At 34.8% G+C, this 23,174-nt stretch overlaps 1 protein-coding gene across 5 annotated transcripts in view; it reads left to right on the top strand.

Moving 5' to 3' along the window:
• Window positions 1-23,174, top strand: part of crhr2 (corticotropin releasing hormone receptor 2) — a 139,232-nt gene that overhangs the window by 95,640 nt on the left and 20,418 nt on the right. For all 5 annotated transcript variants that reach the window (XM_088643036.1, XM_088643032.1, XM_088643034.1 and 2 more), the window contains 4 exons: window positions 7,086-7,192; window positions 8,403-8,520; window positions 12,150-12,303; window positions 15,282-15,342. In XM_088643036.1, the coding sequence (XP_088499162.1) occupies window positions 7,086-7,192; window positions 8,403-8,520; window positions 12,150-12,303; window positions 15,282-15,342 (440 nt within the window). The remainder of the gene's footprint in view (window positions 1-7,085; window positions 7,193-8,402; window positions 8,521-12,149; window positions 12,304-15,281; window positions 15,343-23,174) is intronic.

Here is a 23,174-nt window from a genome sequence, read left to right on the forward strand (position 1 = left end):
CAGGGCAGGACGGCCCAGGAGCAGAAGGCTCCCAAGGGCAGGACATTCTCGCAGCGCGCCTCCTGACCATCCTGAGACTCAGCCCTGACAACCACGGAACGGCCAGTGTGTCCGAGTGCCAGAACTTTCCTTTGTTCTAAGAGTCTAGAGCGGAGGTTGCCACCGGCAACCAGAGGATCCACCCGAGGTTAGCACCAGCAGCAGGCCTCGTAAACAGGTCGGAACTGTGGACAGCTGAATCACTACTCAGAACTAGCTCTTCATCAGGAACGAACCGGTCCTCTTCCTGACTTGCTGGGACCCACAGTCATCTTTTCTCCTGTGCACAAACACTAACTAGCCGGTCAGTGAGCATCAGCAGCGCACCGTCGCAAGCTGCACAGCACAGCCTGGCACCGAGCCAGAGAGCGCGGATTGGACAGCAACAAGCCTGCAACTGTTTCTTTGTGCCCGCAGGAGATCTGAATCCCCAGAGATTGGATGAGTATTCAACTTCAGTGCATTACAGCTCGAGAATTCAATTGTTATCCCAACCAGTTGATATCAATTTAATTCCTAAGAGTTATGTACTTGTTTTGGGTATCTAATGTAGAAGTTGTAACCAAGTTCAATTACGAAATGGTATAAATGAATGATATACTGAACGTATGTCCTCTTGATATATGAAACTCTTCGTAACTGATTGAATATATATCTTTTGTATTCTGATAACCCTCTCGATAAGATATGTTAGGTTTATATGCATATTCTATGTATTAATAAATGTATCCTCGTGTATTAGTACCTGTGTGTGCGCGTTGTTTGAGTTATGTCGCATGGTTGGTTTCTAAAGCCATCAAAAGAATCAACTTTGTGATTTACTGCTACAATTAATAATTGTTCCAGTAAATGCCCAAACCCTACAGAACTGGTGCCTTCAGAGAGCCACTACATTTAATTTTGCTATGGCTATGATTACATATTTGGCGTCCCTGAGCCGGTTTTCCTACACTGTATAATAATGAATCAGCAATGATGACTGCATTTCATGCCACAAAACTACTAAAACTACTAAGTAGTGTACATGATAACATGTACAACTTCCAAATTATTTCACAAAAGAAACAAAGTTTCAATGTATGCATAGAGCCATATTGCCATCATTATCAGCGATTCAGAACAAGGCAACACTTCTGATCGTGCCAAATCTCCCCTTGGCCCAATTATATTGTTAACAAGCTTTCAGACCAAGTGAATTTTGCTGCTATATTATTAATAGTAAATTTTCATTAGCTAAAGTTGAGATACTTTTAAGTATTACAAATAAAGACCATCCTGTCAAACAACTGTAAAATACACTCACAATAATAAGCATTATCAGGAGACCATGTTTCTCATTTGCTTACAGTGATTAGTGAGCAGAAAGAGCTGCTTTCACATCATGATTCATGCAAACTCTTGCTCTCACCTGTGGCGAGACCAGCGGTTTCCCGTCTGTTTGTGACAACATGGCAACCGTACAATACTTTCACAAAGTTCACAATTTTACATTTAATTTGAGATTGTATAATTTATCTTACTATCAATTCATTTATTTTGTTACTGAGATTTTATAACCAGTTTGAGAAATTGGGACTATAGTTCCCCTTCAAGCCTCTCTCATTTATAACGAAAAACCAGTGAGGCTGTTGCAAGGCAGAAAGGTTTTATACATAAGAAAGCAGAAGTGAAAGAATTTATTTGGACTTTTTCCTGATTGTCCACTTAACAATTTGTTGTCTCTGAGGGCATATGGCTCAATGCCCTGCATTTGTTTATTTTAGATCCCTCTGTTGACACATCTTTTGTTTTGCCCAATTTACCATTGATTTGAACATATTCAAGCTCGTTAGACATTTCCAAAATGTCAGTTCAATATAAAGATAAGTTTTTTTTTTTTCTGTGCTGAGACAATTGTAAAATAAATACAATGTGGAAATAAATAAAACTGTAGATATTTTACTTAGGCCCTGTTTGGAAATATCATACTAGGAAACGTTTAATTGCCTATGAGATACTATGATCTACTGTTCATTATATATATTTATTTTAATGTACTGTATTTTAAAGTGTAAGTTGTTAATGTATATTGACTGAATATTCATGATACTGTTATTGACAGAATTATTTATTATGCTCATTTTAGCAGGGAAAGCTAGCTGCTATTATACAAACATGCCCAAGAGAATGTGCTCAGGATTATTTTTCATTTTATTCTGGCAACAATCCAAATAAGTGTGGAAAATGAATTCATTGTTAAATGCCAATGCCTGTTTTTGTGGTGAATGTCTGTCAATATTAGTGTTAACAGACAACTGCCACAAACACCTACCTTTCACATTGATTTCCAACAATCTAGGTACAGTATAAATGTTCAGGTGGGTAGCTCGTCAGCATGCGTAGGCTGCAAAGGAACATTTCGGCCTTGTGTTTCCTTTCTTCTTTTTTCAGCATGGAATAAACCTACAGTATCACTTGTTCCCAGGTATACTGTAAATGTGTTTAAAGTCTTAGGCCATTACACTACTGATTATGCCCTGTGACAGACTCCATTGGGCTTGCTTAATCTTTTTTATTCTTTTGTATTCTTTGATGAAACACATGATTTATCATCTGTGACAATGTGTCATTTGGGGATGAAAGTCAAATTGATCTTCATGATGAATGCTTTAGGTCTGTAGTCTAATAAATATGAGACTCAGGCCTGAAATCTTCAAGTTTTATCACTTACAGTAGCTAATCTTTATATCTACCCAACCTTCTTAAAGAATCTCAAGAGACAACATCATCACAGTTTGTAATTAGTGTGTAAACCTGATGTAACCTTGCAGCACTATTTTAAACAGAACATCACTTCAAACACCACCCTCTTTAACAGTCTGCAGCAAAATCCATGATTAGTTCTATAATACTATTGTTCCAAGCCACAGATCACAGAGACGAAACTCTTGAAATAAATGCATACAGAATGCAGCAGTACTGAAGTTGCACAATAACTTGTGCTCTCATTCATGCAGGAAAAAATTGAAACATTTTGTGCTATAAATTTTGTATTGAGTGTTATGTAGTGTTTTAGCAACTTTGGCTTTTATGGTCACATAACAAGAAAAATTGCATTTTGTGTTAAATTCACATTTTTTTTCTTTACCTACTAATCTTTACAGATAGGGTGAAAAATGAAAGTTATTATAGCACTACAGTACTTTAGTCAACATATACTTTATATACAGTACAGTATATAGATCAAAGAAATATACCTTTTCATCATGAATTGCAACTCACTATCGAAGTGAAAACATTAAAAACCTAGTATCAGGAATGATCTCCCTACAGAATGCATTAGCAATACTAGCAGTGTGTTTACATGTATGACATACAGTAGTGTATATTGTATATATTAATAAACTGCATATATTGTGCAGTATAAAAAATTTTGATACAAAACAATTTTATCTGGATAAAATGGTAAGTTTTACAACATTTGCAAAAATAAGTACTTATTACTTATTAACAGAAGACAATCATATGTCCTGACACCCTTCCTGTGTAGCTACAGCTAGGCATTGATTCTATGCATGTTATCTTGGTTAGAAGAAAAAAAACTATGGATGTTATCTTGGTTAGAAGAAAAAAAAACTATCACTAACTACATCTTTACATTGTTTTCTTGTTGTCTTACTATTGTAATTCTAGCTCTGTGTGGTCATGATAGAAATAGATCTGGATTGACTTGCAGAACCAGAAAAAAATGATGGCTCAAAGCAACTAATTCAATTCTAATTCAATACCACCCATTTTCAGTTCAATTCAGATTCCATCCATTTCCTTTAGTTTTGATTTCAGTTCAATGCAATTGCACCCATGTACAGTACCTTGCAAGAAATATTAAGATTTTCCGATCTTAATATTTGTACCATTTCGTACCATGTACCATTTTATTAAATAATTTATATACATTTTTAAAATATTCTATTTAATTTGAAACCCTAATGTTCAAACTGAAACTTAAAATAGTAAGACAAGTTTTAATAAATTTAATTAAAGAAACTAAAGAGATAAAACAAATGCACTGATTGTGTTAAGTATACAGACATGTGAACTCAATATCTTGTGGAACAGAATAGAAGACAATAGAAGTCAAGTCAGAATTTGGGACACTCAAGGACATTATCCTATTTATGCATAAACCAAAGCAATGTTCAATCAAAGTGTCCCATCTTTGTGCTTTGGATCCTTGTCCAAGCACAAAGTCCTTGTCCTGCTCAGACAGTAGGTGAATTTACAACCCAGGTTTAAGTCTCTAACAAGCTGAAATATGTTTTTGTTTCTCTAGTATTCCTCTGTACTTTGCTCTGTATATAATTTGTATAGTTCTAATAAGCTCTCCACCCATTCCTGAAAATAGGGATGGTATTGATTGGGTGATTGGGTATATTGGTTTTGCACTAATTGTAATACTTTGAAATTATTATTATTGGTCTTGAGATGGGTTTTCCACTCTGTCAAACAGACACTCTTGTCATACCAGCTTTGTGGAATGACCACATTTTTTAAACATTGTTTCTCAAGATTAGATATAATTTGCCAATCAAACTAAGAAACTCTAAGATATTGATTAATTGATGGAATCAAAACTCACATTTATATATTTTTAGTTTTAGGGAAATTAATGTGTTTGCTCTGTTATTACTGTTGAATTATATTCTTCACTATTTCTAATTCCTTTCCCACAAATGCTGGTGTTGAAATGGGGATTTGTGGTATACAGGCATATAAGGAAACTATATAATTGATAGATGCCTCAAATTATAGATATAAAACAAGATGATTAAAGAAAACTAGATTTTGTCAGATTAGCACCAAATACTGATTTTTTTTCTTTTAAACTATGTATTGGAAGTAAATGTACAATCAGAAGATCTATGTAATAATCAGAAAAGAAAATGCCAAGCTTTACAACATTTGGGAAAATAAATACCTCTGAAACATTAACAAGAGAGTACAATATGGCAATAGAGGTCCAGATTCACAAGATTCCTGAACAGCACAGACAAATCTGGCTAGGTCACTCCAGTATCAAGAACACCTCGGTTTGACTCACTGTAGGCCATAAATATTGGCTTGCAAGGTGACCAAAAAAATCAAATTTTCCAGAGTGCATGGTAGAAATTCAGAAAACAAAGACAGGGAGAATTTTAACAGGCGTATCAAGTGAGAAGGTGAGGAAGGAGACAGCAGACCCAATGAACCACGGCTAATTGTTTCAAGAATAGGCTTGCAGCAAAAAAAAAAAGATTTAGCAGCTATTGGGAATAAACAGCATAGTTGGTCACTAATTTAAACAGGCAACAAAGGCAAGAGATCAGGCAGCCAGGAAAAAGCAGTCCCAACACAAAACGTGAGGAGCTAGTGGTAGCACATACAGTAGTTTTCGGTTCTGTCCTGCTTCTTCAGATGTCCTTGTAAAATAACAAATGTTTTTTTTTCAGACCCATCTATAACCATGATTGTTTCTGTTGGTGCAACAATGTCCTCCTTCATGTCCACAATAATTCAGATGTCAGCAAATGATTAGGCTCTGCAATGTCAGAATTGTCACATGGTCCAGAGTGTTTCACTGCACTTTGTTATATTTGGATTTTGTACTGTATAGCCCCATTTCATTTTGTTGGTGTTTGATCTGCTTGAGTGTTCACAAATAGTTCAGCCTTTTTCACATTAATAGGTCTTTAGTTTTCCTTGAGAGAAAGCCCTCCTGTATTTTCAGTCCTATTTCAATGCATCTGACAATCTTTCATTCCATAACAGAAATCTTATCTCTCTTGGAGTTTTATTTAAAGGAGTAACATTGATCAAAACAAACTCTTTTTTTCTGTGTGACCTTTGATATCTTGAGCCCATCATCTGTAATATCCTTTTGCTTTTGGTTTGTTACAGTTTGTTACAGTTCTCCTGAAAAAGGTTCAGCAATTTCAGGCAGCTAATCTAGGGTATCCTTTGTGGTTAGTTTCAGGTGAAGTTTAGTTTCAGGTTTCCTGTTATTCTATGACCACTGTCACTTAGTATAGGGTCTAGTTTCTTGGATTATCCCCACATCAGACAGATATATTCTTATGTAGAGTAAAACATAGCAAGAGCTTTTATCAACAAAGTTAATGGGTATGTTGCTCACTTTGTGGGGAGATGACCAGCCTTCAGATGATGTTGTTGTAAGAGCTAACTAAACTCTCTGTTTATATTCTCTGTCTTCACAAGGTTGGCATAGAGTTGTTTTTTATTGTTATAAACTGAGATACCACCAGGCAATACAACAATACAAAACTCCAATTTATTAGTAAAGGCCTGTGTTTTCTGATGAATCACAACCCTGGGTATCATTTGATAGTCACAGAATAACTGTAAGTAGCAGAAGCCAGAACTGTGTCAAGGAAGACATTTTGATTTGGTAGTAGTAACATACTGCAATGTCATGGGTCCTATCAATGTCAAATTTAAGAGAGGGGATGTGGATTATTGTTATTGATGTTAAGTTCACTGCAGGGTTTTATGCTGAACATAATTTGAGACCTACAATATGTTCAACATATATTGCTACTGTATAATTTGTAAGTCAGCATAATACCTTAGTCTAAGAAAATGTGTGTCTCTATATGATATACTGTAGGTCATTCAAGCCTTTCTAGATTATTCTGACCGTATCCACCTAACTGAAGATCTGTGATAGAAGTTTAGTACTTAATATCAGAATAAAGTACCATCTAATAACGATGATGATCTGGTGTTGCTTTACAAATCAAATGTAAGAATGTTCCTATTTCTGCCATCTGCTTCTGACCAAACTGACAGTGAATAGCACACTACTACTTTAGGGTTATTTAACACAACTTTTGCAAATAACCAATTCTACATACCTCTGTGGTCAAAAATGTATTTATATAGTTGACACATGTTATAGTTTTCCCATTTAATGTTTGATCACAGGGTTGTGTTTCTAAAGTGTTTTTATATATACTAAAATTAAATGTATTGTATTTGACGTAATGAGTTTCTTTTTTTTTCTTTATCAGAGGAAGTACCCTATGCACTACAAGATTGCCCTGATTATCAACTACCTAGGGCACTGTATATCAGTTGGGGCTCTCATTGTGGCATTCATGCTTTTTTTGTGCTTAAGGTAAGGACACGACTGAATAACATTAGTTTACTTAGGCATGATAATAAATATTATTCAATATGTAGATTAGTACTTAATATACAGCTTACTAAAGCATCTTAATATTGTAGCACTTATGAACAATAGGCAGAGTTCTAGCAATATCACAGTCAGCCAAAAACATATGTTCTCTATTAACTTATATTACCTAGAATAACACATGGAGGCAAAGCTTTTTGCCTTTGAGCTTCTGATCTGACATAGCCTGGCATTACCCAGAGTCAAGCAACTCACAGACAATATTTTCCCTAAACACGCACAGAGCAAAGGACTTGATGCCACCTGCTACACAACCTGTGTCCTACCCAGGGGTATCAGATAAGGAACTGATTATGCAAAGGGTCACAAATCTTTACAGGAGAACAGGCATCAGTGCCAGAATATACTTAACAATGTAACATTTCTTTTTTAATTCTCAAAAGAGATTTACTCCATCCTAAAAATTAACATTTTAAAATATAAAAAACATAATTGTAAGCATCAACAAGCCATTAGAAACACTCACTCTGGTGGAATTGCAGGACCAAAAATGAGTATTGGAATTAATACAGACCTCAACGCCTGGACACACTTTATAAGTCACTTTTTGTTTTATATCTCTAGAAACCCAAGAAACCCAAACTTTGATATGAAAATGATTAGGTCCCAATCTATACATTACTTCTGATTATTATAAAACATTCAAAACATAAGGCTAATTAGATAAAATTTTAATGTGTATTAAATTTCAGTCAAGGCCAGATGGATATTATGAAGACTACTCCAGTCCACAGTAATGCAATTTACTTATTTCTTTAAGTAACTTTTTTGTTTTCTTTGAGGTGTTCACTCAAAACATTTGCTAAATATACACTCATTTCATACATAAGTGTTCACATACAACAGGAATACCATGGAGGAAAGTGTGAGATTCTCCTTTATAAGAGTTTTGTGTGATTCATATGGATTTTGCAGGAAACATATTTTGGAGTGGTATGCATTTGTTACATTTGATAAATGTTTTTTACATAAGATTTCTAAACAAAATAACTTACATTAAGTGAAAATGTTCTTATGCAGTAAGAAGACACTAGCTGAAGAATACATGTTGAAAAAATATTCTATGAACACAGGGGACAGATTTAGAGGCTTAAATTTAACCTTAAACATATATATATTTTTTTTATTCTAGGAGCATTAGATGCCTTCGTAATATAATCCATTGGAACTTGATCACAACTTTCATCTTGAGGAATGTTATGTGGTTTCTGCTTCAGTTGATTGACCATAATATACATGAGAGCAATGAGGTAACAGAACAAGAACTTCTACTTTTCTTTCAATAACTAAACTCAGTATGATTGCAATATGCAGTGTCTATGATTAATGTTAACTGACGTGTAACACTTGTGTGGAGAAGGTAAATGTTATTGCAACTTTATGTACTGAATAAAGCATTTACAAGTCATACAGTAGATAACAGGGATTTCTTATTCACCTAGTATCATTTTTTGCATGTTAAAATTAGCTGCCCAAAACTTAATTTTTTAAATTGTTACTTGCCTGGACAAAAAACACCATTATTTATATTCAAACATTACTCACACATAGCATAATCTTTCTCTACTATTATTACAAGAAATATACATTCATATATTTTCACTGGCTTTCTGTACACTGCGCTCAGGAATCCTTAGAGACTGTGCTGAACAGGCCTGAATGTGATTGCTGAACTCTGGTTTGCCTTGCAGCTACATATTTCTTATAGCTAACATAATACACACCATGCAATTTACTATAGGCAATGAAAAAGTACACTTTTAAAAATGTTTTTTATATACAGAAGTATATATTCAATACAGTTTAATGAGGTACATTTAATAAAATATCAATTAATTCATTTCCAAAATCTTGTGTGTTTCATCACATCTTAGACCTGCTACAGAAGACAGCAGTTCCATCCAGTATAATTCAGCTCTGAAGAAACTAGATGTGCCTTTACAAAAAATATGATCAGCTTTCATGTTGCCGTGATTGTTTTCAGGAGATATATATGACATTTCATATTTTATCATATGTCTTATGAAAATATACAAGTAATAGGTTTATTCCATGCTGAAAAAAAGAAGAAAGAAAACACAACATTTAGGCCGTGGAGCCTTCTTGAGGTGTGAAGAAGGCAACATGGCCAAAACGTTATGTTCTCTTTCTTCTTTTTTTCAGCATGGAATAAACCTATTACTTGTTCCTTTGCAGCCTACACATGCTGATGCAGCTACCCACCTGAACTACTTATGAAAATATATACGTCAATGCACAAGAGCAAAACTACAGGTATTAACTTCTTAGAATACGCACATTCTGGACATTTATGAATATTTGCTTATGCATGTTCCATAGTTTAATCCATCACTTGTCACTCATTGAGGAATTTTAAATTGAATAAAATAACAACAGACTTTACCAGATGACTCTCAATTGAGCACCCCCTGCTGGCCCCTGCAACCTAGTTTTTCCCAGGAGGTCTCCCATCCAGGTACTGACCAGGCTCACACCTGCTTAGCTTCAGTGGGTTGCCAGCTGTGAGTTGCAGGGTGATATGGCTGCTGTTAAGCTCTACAATCACATTAGAACAAGTCAATAAATGACACAGCATGATACAGGTTTGTTATAAGGTTTCTGAAAATGCTTTTATCTCCAGGAGCAGATGCCATTTGTACTGATGCCATTTGTACTGATGTAATTTCAGAATGTGATGGACCTGATCACTGACAGTGCTGCTTCTTGCTTTCCCAGACATGTCCTGTATCAGACTTTTCTAGGTTTCTTCCATCATATCTGCAAATTATTAAACTACATTAATAATTAATTACAGTACATCTCTCAAACAATTTCTGGTCAGCTTCATTTATATCAAGAGTACAATAAATTGCCACTTTTAAGGATAATTGTAGCTTTTGATTTCTTTCTGATATAGACACTAGCTGCGAAATGTAATCTCTTTCTCTGTTTCTCAATTTAGAAAATCCTGCTTTCCAGGCTTGCTCTAAAATTTGTGCTTTCCATTTCTTAAACTCATTTTCACCTAGCTCTACACTTTCTCACATTAGTCTTCTCTGTCCCATTACTTTGATTTGTATTAATGTTCTTTCCCTTTTTCCTATCAACCTGAAGAAAGCTCCTCGACTGAGGTGTTTTTTCTTCTTACTTTGCATCATGCGATTTTTTATTGTAAGGGTGCAAATATGTGTAGGATGGTGCGAAATGTTTGTCTCTGCTTGCAGGAGATTTGGCATCCAGTTTCCACCAGAAGGCAGATCTCATGTCATCTTTCACTGCCAGCAGTGAAAGATACTGTAACACGGTTCAGCAGATTTATTGCTGGAATAGGAATATTGTTAGAGTGACCTTTGTTAATGTTCTTCTCTTTTTAAGCACCCATTATGCATTATATTCTTTATTAACTTTCTGAGCTATTCATTGTGTCTAGAGCTAAGAAGCACTGCTTTAGTTTGCCTAAAGCTTCAGAGAATACACTGAAAATACTACGTTCAACACTTTATATAATGCAATAGCTAAACAATGAATTTGTTGAAATTTTAAAGCATGCTTTATAAAATTCTTTATTAACCGATTTCAGTAAAGCTATTCCAAAACGTGAACCAGTTTCTCCAAAAAAGTGCCTTCATCAGGATAATAAACATGCATTATTTAAAATATTAGCAAAAATAATTAAAACCAAATAATTATCATCTGTAGTTTAATATCATAAAATACTTTAATCACTATTAATACACTCATACTTCATACTCATACATAATTCATGTGCTACAAATCTCCACCCATACCCATCAGATACAAGGATAAAGGTAAAGGGTTAAAACAATAAAAAAAACGTTTAACCTAACTGCATTACTTGCACCTTGTTTTGGCTGACAACATTTAAATGATTCATCATAAATTGTCCAATCACATAATTTATACAATTCAGTTTTATAATTTTACAATAATTTTGAAAACACTGATTCTTGATAGGTATTGGGTAAAACACACACAAAAATAATAAAAATGTACTACAAACATGGACAATTTTTGTATTCTCTTTGACAACACCTCGAACAGGAAACTTGACAGACTGGGAGCTGGAAAATATCTGTATTCAATATACAGAATGGAATCTCACTAATGTACAGTATATAATCTATATATATATACAGTAGCATATGTACAGTACAGTATATGGACCTGTCTTTGTTTAATATTGTTATACTGTAGTGCAACACGTTTAAAGCATTTTAAGCCAGGTTATGGGTTAGCAATATTAATAATAATAATAATAATAATAATAATAATAATAATAATAATAATAATAATAATAATTGTTTACACTTATATAGTGCTTTTCTGGACACTCCACTCAAAGCGCTTTACAGGTAATGGAGACTCCCTCCACCACTACCAATGTGCAGCATCCACCTGGATGATGCGACGGCAGCCATAGTGCGCCAGAACACTCACCACACACCAGCTATCAGTGAGGAGGAGAGCAGAGTAATGAAGCCAATTAATAGATGGGGATTATTATTAGGAGGCCATGATTGGTAAAGGCCAATAGGAAATTTGGCCAGGATGCCAGGGTTACAACCCTACTCTTTTCGAGAAACGCCCTGGGATTTTTAATGACCACAGAAAGTCAGGACCTCGGTTTTTACGTCTCATCCGAAGGACGGCGCCTCCTATAAGTGGAGTTGTTTGTTCTTCACTTGCCTGTGTAGGTTTTCACTAGTAACTCGTTTCCTCCTCCCTTCCAAATATATCCTGTTTTCAAAACAATTATAAATATAATGATAAAATTAATATAATATTGTGATATTAATTTTGGTCAATTTGATTTATATCAAACGTTGTAGTGTAACACTTTTTTTGTTTTATTTTTCAGCCCTGGTGTCGCCTTATTACGACAATATATAATTACTTTGTAGTGACCAATTTCTTTTGGATGTTTGTTGAAGGATGTTACCTCCACACAGCTATAGTAATGACCTATTCCACAGACAAGCTGAGAAAATGGGTCTTCCTTTTCATTGGTTGGTGTAAGTGGTTTTTTATCTGTTTCATGATGTTGTGAAAAAATTTTAAGATCATTAGAGAGTACTATGAATATTACTTTTTTATACTAAATTATGATTCTTATTGTCATAAAATATTAAAATAAATAAGATGTGTTACAGTACATTAGTTTATTACACTTCACAAGCTGAATAGTTTTCTTTTGTTTTCATACTTTTGTTATGGTCTTATGTTTCATATGCTGAGAAATAAAAATAATTTTCTGAATTATATTTACAATATCCTATGTGAAGGATAAAATATACTTTTTAGTTGTTTACATTTAAGTATGTATCATTAAACATTTTAATCAAGGAAGAAAAAAATCACAATCAGTAAAGGCTTTACTATTTAGTTTGTTTTACCGTCTTACATTTTTTTAGTTACAAATACACATTTATCAGAAGAAAAACTACAGTATATAAAGAATCCTACTTGTTAAAGATTAAACTTTCCATTTTTCCAGCAACTGCTAATTCTCCATTTAAATATTCCAGTATTCCTACAATAGTTAATATGCTGATTAGAAAAATGGACTGTTCATGACTGAAATACAGTATATTCAATTTAACTGAACTAGTTGGTTGGTTTTATAGAAGTATTTGTTTTAGAAGGGAAGAACTGTCTGTGTGGAAAAGACTATTCACTCCATTCACTGGATGCTTTCAATGGTTTTTTGTCCTTGTTATTTACTATGACCTTCCTGAAGATCAAATGTGCAAATGCATAATGCTATTAGTTCTGCTCCTATAAAGTCCATGTAATAATTGCAGTAAATTCTCAAGGGTATAATCATTTCTGTGTGTGATTAGCTTATTTATGAAGTAGTTAATTTGTTTACTACAATACTCATTACAAAGTTGTTGTTGTTGTCACAACCTAGAAGGAATGCAATTTTTGCTTCACTAAAAGTACTACAGTAAAGAGTTTATTCTGAGAATGTACTTACTGTAATGCTCAAGACATCTGCTTGGACTATGCCAACAATAAACAATGCATAGTGGTTTATAGTTTGTTGTTACAGAAGTTGCCTTTACAATTTCTTAATGTAGAATTTGGTTTGTTGGATAATGCTCCTTCACCATTGCCAGATGGAACTGCCAAACAGCCCTGTCTGGAACACCTAGATAAAATTTCACTGCTGGGCTGTAGTCCCTGGACGTTGGACCAAAAATAGGTCACCTTTGCATACTAGATTGTTGCCCTTCTGAATAAGGGCACGCCTGTTCAAGCCTGGTAGGGATGAGTGTGCAAAAGACACATTGGGAGAACACTAGACAAAATAACTAATTGAAGTTAAACATTTGCTTGCACTGAAATGCTCAATTCAAAGTCTGAGTGTAGACTGTGATTTCTGATCAGCATGATACCCATGTACAAGACAATACCCAGGAGTATTTCTGTACTGCCAAGGTGTTGGGAGGCTGTAGATTGTGCAACAGGGGAAGGATGGTGACTGCTTCATTTGTCAGGCATCTCCAGCAAGAAGTAGGTAGGGCATCTGGAGGAGTTCTCCTGAGAGTGGTGCTCATCCAGCAACATCTGGTGTGGCAGCTGTCACACTGAAGGGGCTGTGCAAGTGGGGCCAGCCACAGTTACCCACTGTGGGTTGAGGAGCAAAGCCTGGAGCATAGAATGGCAGCTGAGCAAAGCATCATCCTGGATGTTGCAAAGAAGTAGGATCTTCTTAACTATAACACTGGAAGATTCGAGCCTTTCAGCTCACTTCCACTTCACTGGTATCGATGTTCTGAAAACTGTACAAACATAGTACAATACACGACCCTCTAGGATCCCGCATACATGCTGGAGCCCCAGGCATTTGAGACAGTAGTCTCCCATATATGATACATGAGTCTATTTCTTCACAATAATCAAAGTATCCTGTGCCCAAAACAAAATGCAACAGAACCAGGGATCCAAGGTACAGTAGATCTTATTAAACTTGGGAATAACACTTTAAAATATCCCAACCTGGGAGGGCACTACAGTGACTCAAGAATTCTCAAAGATTGAATTATACAATGTTTGCAGAGGCTCAGCATGGTTTCAGAAGTCCTGGAGAAGAAGGATCTCAATTAGAAGTTTGAAGATTGAAAATGAAATTCTTATATAGTATTTTCCTTTAAAAAATAAAGAAAAGCTCAATAATCATGTAAAGCATATTTCCAACTCTCCTGAAAGCTAGAACCAGAAAGAGTATGCCGTTATTATAAGGACTATTCAACCAAATATTTAGAATGAACTTTAATTATAAAGTCATTATAATCACTTTTACAGCATAAATAATAGGATTTTATTTAACTGACAAACGGCTTTCAGGAAGATAAACACTTTTAATTCTACTGCATATAATTTCTTAATCAGACATCAGAGAGACTTTCAGAGATGTGCAAGCTCTAATATTACTGGATACATGAAAACAAATATTACTTAAATTCTTCAGGACAGTCATATTAATATGGAAAAGGACTGGAATTACTTCAGTATAGGTTGCATTTGCATTTAAAGAATTATTGTTCCAGGTTTTCAGAAGTAATTTTCTATGGATATCAGATTGACATTCCTCCTATTTCCTATATTTAAGTAATAATTTAGTTTGTTTTGTTTTTTTTCAAAACATCTCTCAAATTCAGTACATTTTATTAAGGAACTTGATATTATTAAACAAAAAAAGATCAGATCAGACATATACGGTCACTTTCTTGTAATATATGTACCAGTGACTTACTATTGTTAAAACACAAATGTGCTACATTGCTTTACTATAAAATACACTGATATTTTAAGATTTTACAAAATATTACAAATCTACAATCACTCAGTTGCACCAAGTTAGAGACACAAAAATCTTCACTTGATATTTATTGTACTTGATTCGTGTATTCTACATAATGTTAATTTATAACATATCTGGCATTCAGAAAATAATTGCATGTTTTCTGTCATATGTCCTTTACAGGTATTCCATGTCCAATAATAGTGGCTTGGGCTATAGGCAAGCTCTATAATGAAAATGAACAGTAAGTATGTTCAAATATTTTTGTAAGATTATTAAAAAAATCACATACAGTAGCTACACATATCTAAACTAGCTTTAGAATCCTCAGTCCATTGCATGTTGCTCCTGCCACCTCACTTGACTTTTGGGGTGGTGTTTGCTGGGAGTAATGCTGTGCTGTGTCTGCGCCAAATGTAATGCTTGGCATTTAGACCATTTTGGCCTCATCTTTTGCCTCAACACCACTCAAGTGTTTTGTTACAAACTGCAGCTTTTTAAGGATGACTGGGATATTATTGACTGAAGCACATTTTTTCTCATTTCAGCCTTTGAGCTCTGTAGCTCTTTCAGAATTGTTACTGGCATCATAGTGTATTGCTCATCTGTTTTCTGCTAGCTTGGCTGCTCACTTTGAAACAATAGACTGATCTTGGAAGTGTCTGGGTGATAAAATTAACCTTCCTTTTCTTGATAACTAAATAGATAATGCTCACAGGGATTTTCAGAGTCCTCTAGATATTTGATACCTATGGATGACTTTGCCTTTTAATGACTTTATTCCTTGGTTGTTTTGAAAGCTCCCTAGTCTTCATGCTTTAGTCTTTGCTTGAAATGTACTAATTCACTTTTATTATGAAATTACGAAAACCACTATTAATGCACACAAGGTTACTCTACTTCTTGTGACTTGTTAAGGTAATTTTGGGTACTTAAATTGTTTTAAGTTTTTTGGGTTTGAATGTGTGAACAAAAATATTAACTGTTGTTAATAAATGTCATAACTGCAACCTTTGTGAAGACTGTGCAAGGATGAAAGTCAAATTTTGGATTGCAAGTGATACATTAACAAGAACAGAAAGTAGCAATAGCAGTAGCTAGCAGTATTAGAATATTGTTGTTTACAGCATGGAAGTGTTGTGGAAACACTAAACAAGTTTAGCTCCCTTCTTTTAATACAGACTCAATACAGTGTTTTGTTTTGTTAAATGTTTACAAGTTTCTCATTTGAAGAACTATTTTGTTTTGTAATTTCACATTAAATTGTGGATAATACAAAAATATAGAATGGAATAAACACTAATTAAATAACAGTTATAACCCCCCATTCCCAAACATGTGCCAAGAATATACCTCAGTGGTTGATAAAATTTAGAGGCACCTGACCTTTGTCCAGTGGCACAGCTCTGGCAAACAGTGACAAATTAGTAGCTAACTAGGATAGATAAATATTAATTAACAATGACTATTACAAAAACATAACTAACTTTTTTATGAAACAAGGTATCTCAGAGCCTACATCCTGATGGACCCAAAAACCCAAACCACTAATGCAATATTCAGAAATCAGATAAAGTATGCCTAAACAGGCCAACAACAGAGTCCTGCATCCTAAATAAAACAGAATATGAGCCAGAGCTATACAGGTATTTCCCTTTTTTTAATCTGGATGCTCCAAAGTGAATGAGAATCTATCTCCCTCTAGTATCACTAACCTGGAGAGAATGTCTTTAGCCTGGGGATTCTCAGTTATTTTAGGAAATCAGTTACCCAATATAACAGAACTCCCTTAAACAAGGTTCAAATACTTTGCTACAATCTGGTCTTTTATTAAGGTTGATCCAAACAAGGTTCTTGCCTGTCACATTTCTTCTTTCTCTTTCTGTTCTGTCTCTGTCTTTATTTTCCTTCTGCTTCTACCTACCTGTCTTTTATCTCCCTCCTCCCACAGCATAGTAAACACGGCTCCTATTCACTCTTTCTTAAAGCCTGAGAACTACAATCATTCACTTTTTATGACCATTGAAACAATAAAATGTGAATATTCAAATTCCAAGTATTAAGCATTAAGAATTCCCTAATGTCTTGAATCTATAAACATGAGAAAATGTAAATTTATTTAAGTTTATCTTTATTTCAAACTGTATGCCACAAGTCTATGGAAGCCCATTTCCGCCAGGGAGTAAAAAAAACAAAACACGCTATGGTATCTCGCAACTGCGACTTTGTATCTCAGAATTCCGACTTTGTATCTTAGAATTCCAACTTTATATCTCGCAATTTCGACTTTATGTCTCAGAATTGTGACTTTGTATCTTGCGATTGCGACTTTATATCTCAGAATTGCGACTTCATATCTCACATTTGCGACTTCGAAACGCCCACATTTCATTGTCTGTCCTCTTGTTATTGTAACAGATTCGGGTTCTAGGGCTTGTGCCCTCGGTGCTCCCACCCTAGTTCATGCCTCAGTGCATTGGCTCAAACCCGGGTCTTGCTAGCTGAGATAAAGAAGACTTGCTAGGAGCCAACTTATTTATTTATCTACCACTATGGTGAAACCATCAACTGGGTGACATCCTGTACAGTAGCCACTTTGTGCGAGCAGTTCTACTACACCTCAGATATCTTTGAAACACACTTTTGATTCTTTACAGATGACTATAATAAAAAGTATGTTTTCTGACTTAAAGATCCCTTTAATCTTTCTTTATTATTTAAAAAAAAAACATTATTACCTGAGGGACGTTTGTGCCTCCTGGGATACTCTTCACATAATCAATATACAGGATCTAAATCAAACTGATGTTTATTAATGTTCTTTTAAAAGTAGGAAATGTAAGTCAACTTTGGTCCAGTATGTAAGGTTATATACTGTATATATGTTTGATCACAACACAACACATGCATACAGTAATATTAGTCTTGTACATAAAACACATTCTTTGTATTTACAGTATGCTAAGGAAGTAGACCATTGTTGATTTGAAGCTGAACATAAGAAAATGTAGAAATAATACTGAATTTTATTTAAATACTCTTGACAGGAAGCAAGATGGTTTCTTTTGCCTTCATTCTTCTTCATTCATATACATGAAATGCCTTTGTTAAAAGTCCTTTGTGACAAAATTAAATCCCTATAAGAATTCATTCCATTTGAAATCCCAACAATGTCCTTTAAAGGGCTAAACATATTTTGCGTGTTCTGCTTTTGTATAGCAAAACAGAAAGATATTTCATATGTTCAACATTATAATATACTAAACTTAAAAAACTGACTTTTCATAACTGCAACAAATTAACATACTCACATTTCCTGTTTTATTACTAAAATGACTTTTTCTGTAGTAGATATGCTGCCGTTTTATTTAAGAACTAAGACATAGGATAATTAATGATCAACAGAGAGTCTGCTGTGACAGTCAGAGGCTAGTATCATATTGTATGTAGTCAGTAAAAAGAGCAAGACAAGTTGTGCATCATTGATACCATAGTATGCATCACAAAATTGCGTCATTACTTGTGTCCAAACAGTTCTCTTACTAATGAGATAATTTAGTGCAGGTGGAACTGTCAATGGTGGCATGGTGGCACAGTGGTTAGCATTGCTGCTTCACAAAGCTGGATCCCTGGATTCAGGCCGTGGGGTGCTATCTACGTGGGATTTGCATGTTCTCTCCATGTTTGTGTGGGTTTCCTCTGTGTACTCTGGTTTCCTCCTGCAGATCAAAGACATATTGGTAGGTTAATTGGCTGCGGGGAAAGCTAGTCCCTGGTGTGATTGTGTGTGTATTTGTGTCTTTATGTGTCTTGTGATGGACGGGCATCCTATCCAGGGTAGCCCCCACCTTGCACTCCCCTGCAATCCTACACTGGATAAATGAGTTAAAGAAAATTGATTGACAGAGTCATTCAAAGTCACTCAAGATCTGCCATGAATGATTAATTAAAATAATTCCAAAACTTTTAATCCATTTTGAATCCATTTGTGTATTTTATGTTCCAAGAAATATAAATGATTATATATAAAGTGATAAGTCAATTTGATGCTCAGTAAATCAAAGAATAAGAACAATGTATTGTTATCAACTGCATATTTGACAAATATTTTACAAAAAATGTTGCTGAATTATCAGTAGGTGACATTGTTTCAAAACAGTAATAATAACAAATTATTTGTGTGGTGTCCAGATGATTCTTGTTTGAAACAAACAACAAATTATGTTAACATCAAAACAATTTTTGTAATTGTAGCCAAAAATAAATGGCTACTGTCTTGCCATTTTACTGATAAATTACAAAAAGGAACAAAAGATAACAGAACTTATATGGGAAAGAGTATTCAGTAGTACCTGTCAGTTATATAAAATTACCAGAAACATTTAATCTCCCTGTGTGATCCACCATACAGATGCAGCCATTCAAAGTGCGCGGTACAGACACGTACCAGAGGTAATTGGCTACGGCGTCGTGCATCGTGACGCGCGATGACGCAAAATACCGCGGTACGTGATTGGTTGACCGACAGGGGCACTCGTGGTCCGTTGGTCTGTCGTAGAAAGACTTACTGTAAACGTCTTTACTGTGCCTGTTGTAGATATTGAATTTTACCACTGAAGGGAAATCTTAGTAGCTGAGCATAAAAAGAATAGGCACATACTGTAACGCGTGTGAAAGCCATAAACGATATTAATTTTGGAACATAAACATACAGTATATAGCTGGTCTTGGTACTTTAAAGAAAAAAATACACACCAGTATTCCATTTCTCCCTAAACATTGAAAGCTTCGAAGTCTTTAACGTGATACCGGAGTCAACAAGCATACTTTTAGAATTTGATTAAAAGGGAATATAATATGGAATCGCGTATCTCAAGAATTTAATAACGGTATGATTATATGTGTACTGCGGCAGGGCTATGTAGGGCTGTTTCGCCTCCCTGCTCATGCGAGCTGTCTTGTAGCCTACTGGTCTAGGTGCGTGACTACCAACTGGCAGGTTGTGTGTTCAAATCCAGCTGGTGCTGGACTTTTCATTTTTATTTATTTATTTTTTAATCGCGTAACATAAACATATTACCATACGCAAACTGTACTGTATACAGTTTGTATATGTATATTTAATGTCTTAACTGTGCCCGTTTAATTGAATTAAAAAAAAATATTTAACACGAACATTAAGCTGTTTACATCTTCCGCCTGAGAACAGTCACCCGTTGCTACCCAACGCAGAATGGTGATTGGCTGACACCATCTGACAACCCTCTGATTGGAGAAAAAAGACGTGCTGGTTTGCTATACATACTGTACCAGGAAGAGGATTTCTTTCTATTCAAAACGTGTATTTTAAAAGTTTAAGAAGTAAAAACCTTACAGCGTACACAGATTTCTAAACTGATCAGGATCTTTATCTTTGTCTTATGCATAATAATGTTCACCGCTCTGTCCAGCAAATTAATAATAAACTTTATTTTATATAGCGTTTTAAACGAATAAGTAATTAGATTGCTCATAAACCTAATCACTTGCTTTTTCTTTTTATTTAGGCTCAGATTTCAACTATAGATCGTATTATTAATAACAATAATAACAACCAACCAACAAAAACAACTATATAAACATAATACCAACCAAAAACATAGATAACAACCACAATACAAAATCAAATATATCAAACCATTTTACTCTCGCAAAGTCCTCCAATTATCATAATCCCGCCCCTTATGCAAAACCAAACCTTCCTCCCATCCCAGTTTATCCTGTTTATCATAAACAAAATCCACCTCAATTTTCAACATAAAGTATTACACAAAATCAATACCTCAACACTCCATACTCAACAACGATAATTCACAAACAGCCAGAACATGTAACTACACATTCCCAAACAGACCTAATTTCCATAGCCCCGCCCCTTATGCAAAACCATCATCCCTCGTCTGTTCTCTCTCTCCCCTGGCGGTTGTAATTGTTTTTATTTTCAAATAAATTTTAGCAAAGTCATGTATTTTAAAAATCTTAAGATTTTTATATTTATGTCTTTATTTAGTGGTTTCATTAGTGACAAAGGCTAAACTTTCTTGGAAAAATGTCTTTTATGTAAACCATGTTTGCTATTAATTCATTCAGCGCTAAAATATGTTCATTGTCTTCTAATGAAAGAAGGGTTCCTTTCGCCGTAGTCGGGAGCCTAGCCTTTAACTAGTAAGTACTGTACTTACTGGGTTTTTGAGGGGGGGGAGGTGTCTTTCGCTGGAAATCTCGCCTCCTACTTTGAAAATACCCGTGAAACCGGTTCAATTCGTCACAGCCAGCACTCCTGCAGAGAGGGGGGTTGTACTTGCAGTGTATACAGTACACGCGTTATGCTCTTCGTTAATGTCTAAGCCGGAACATATCATTATATCTCATTTTGTATTTCTTAAAAAAAAATCGTTTTCCCAGCCTAACAGTATTGTTTTTAACCTGTAAAGCGCTTTGAGGAGCCACCTTTAAAGGCGCCATATACAATAAAGTTCATTATTATTACTATTGTAAATTTGCTGGACAGAGAGGTGAACATTATTACACAGAAGACAAAGATAGCGATTTACGTTGCATTGTGTATCGTGCTGCTTTAATACAGTTTTAAATAATTGAAAGTCTAAACAGTATCAGCTTTATTTATGGGTTTTAAATAAAGGTGATTTAAACGCGATTTAAATCAATATAAATGTTTATATTGTAACGCATAGGTGACTATTCATTGTTATTAAAATGAATTAAATTCGATCATGTTGTGATATTTAGAAATATACATTTGTTTGGTGCGAGTGAAGTTTTATTTAATCTCTGAGCCATACTGATTCTTCTGGAAGCCAGTTTCCGCCAGGGAGTAAAAAAAAAACCACACTATGGTATTCTCTCCAATGCAGTGCAGTTAAAAACATACCTCTGATGCTGCTCCTAAATGAATATCGTTTATGACCATCAGAAGCTTTATGCTCCTTTTCTTTTTTCCAGTGGATTGAACAGGGAGAGGCATTTCATGATGTACTTTTCACTGATGAAACAACAGTGGCTCTGGAACAGTTTTCAACCATGTCGTTTTATAAAAAGGGGAGATATGTACACGTTACTGAAGCTAAAAGTTTAGCCTTTGTCACTAATGTAACCACTAAATAAAGACATATAGAAATCCCTACGTTACAGACTGTATATGGCTGGTATTGGTAGTTTAAAGAAAAAATACACACCAGTATTCCACTTTCTCCCTAAACATTTTAAGCATCAGAGTCTTACATGTGGTTATTTATTGCATAATTTAATTTTGAAAGCCACTGAGACATCAGGTACTACTGTTGTATTTATGAAAAAGAAACAAAACAAAAAACATACTAACAACTGTGCCAGCCTACTCCTTAGTTAATACATTTTATTATTCATAAACAGTTAACATTGTTAGCAAAATATTTTGAATTATATTTAACCCTATTTTTTCTTTAGTTTTGTATTTAACTTATTATATGATAGTCAGACTTAATGTATATTTGAACAATGAAAATATATTTTTACAAGGTTTTACATTAAGCACTTAAAATTAATATGGTTAATAATAGTAAACTGTAACATGCTGTAACAAGATCGGTTAAACTGCGAAGAAAATGCTTTCAGAGAAAATGTTTCAGGTGTGAAGAACATAGATCTCCAATGCGATTACAACCAAACCTGTTCCCACACACCCCGCCCCCACTACCATTAGAATATACACAAACATTTTAGCGTTTCATTCTGAGCAGAAGACCCTCACACCTGAAGAGTGCTGGCTGTGACGAATTAAACCGGTTTTACAGGTTTCAATCACAGACCATGTGACATGGGACTCAGTAAACTAACAGCGCCACTGGATTTGATAATACCTAACCAAAATCCGCAATATGGAAACAGAACCTGTGTGATTGTTGATAGATGATGTACTCGTAACATTTTTTCAAGACGAACTACAACATTTAAAAAATGACTTGTATGTACTTGATATCTCTGATCAATCCACGGGTCCCAGCACAAAACGAAAGTAAAACGCATACCGTTTCGCGC

Source organism: Lepisosteus platostomus, chromosome 8 (genome assembly GCF_059453375.1).
Source record: "Lepisosteus platostomus isolate fLepPlt1 chromosome 8, fLepPlt1.hap1, whole genome shotgun sequence".
Classification (NCBI taxonomy): Eukaryota; Metazoa; Chordata; class Actinopteri; order Semionotiformes; family Lepisosteidae; genus Lepisosteus; species Lepisosteus platostomus.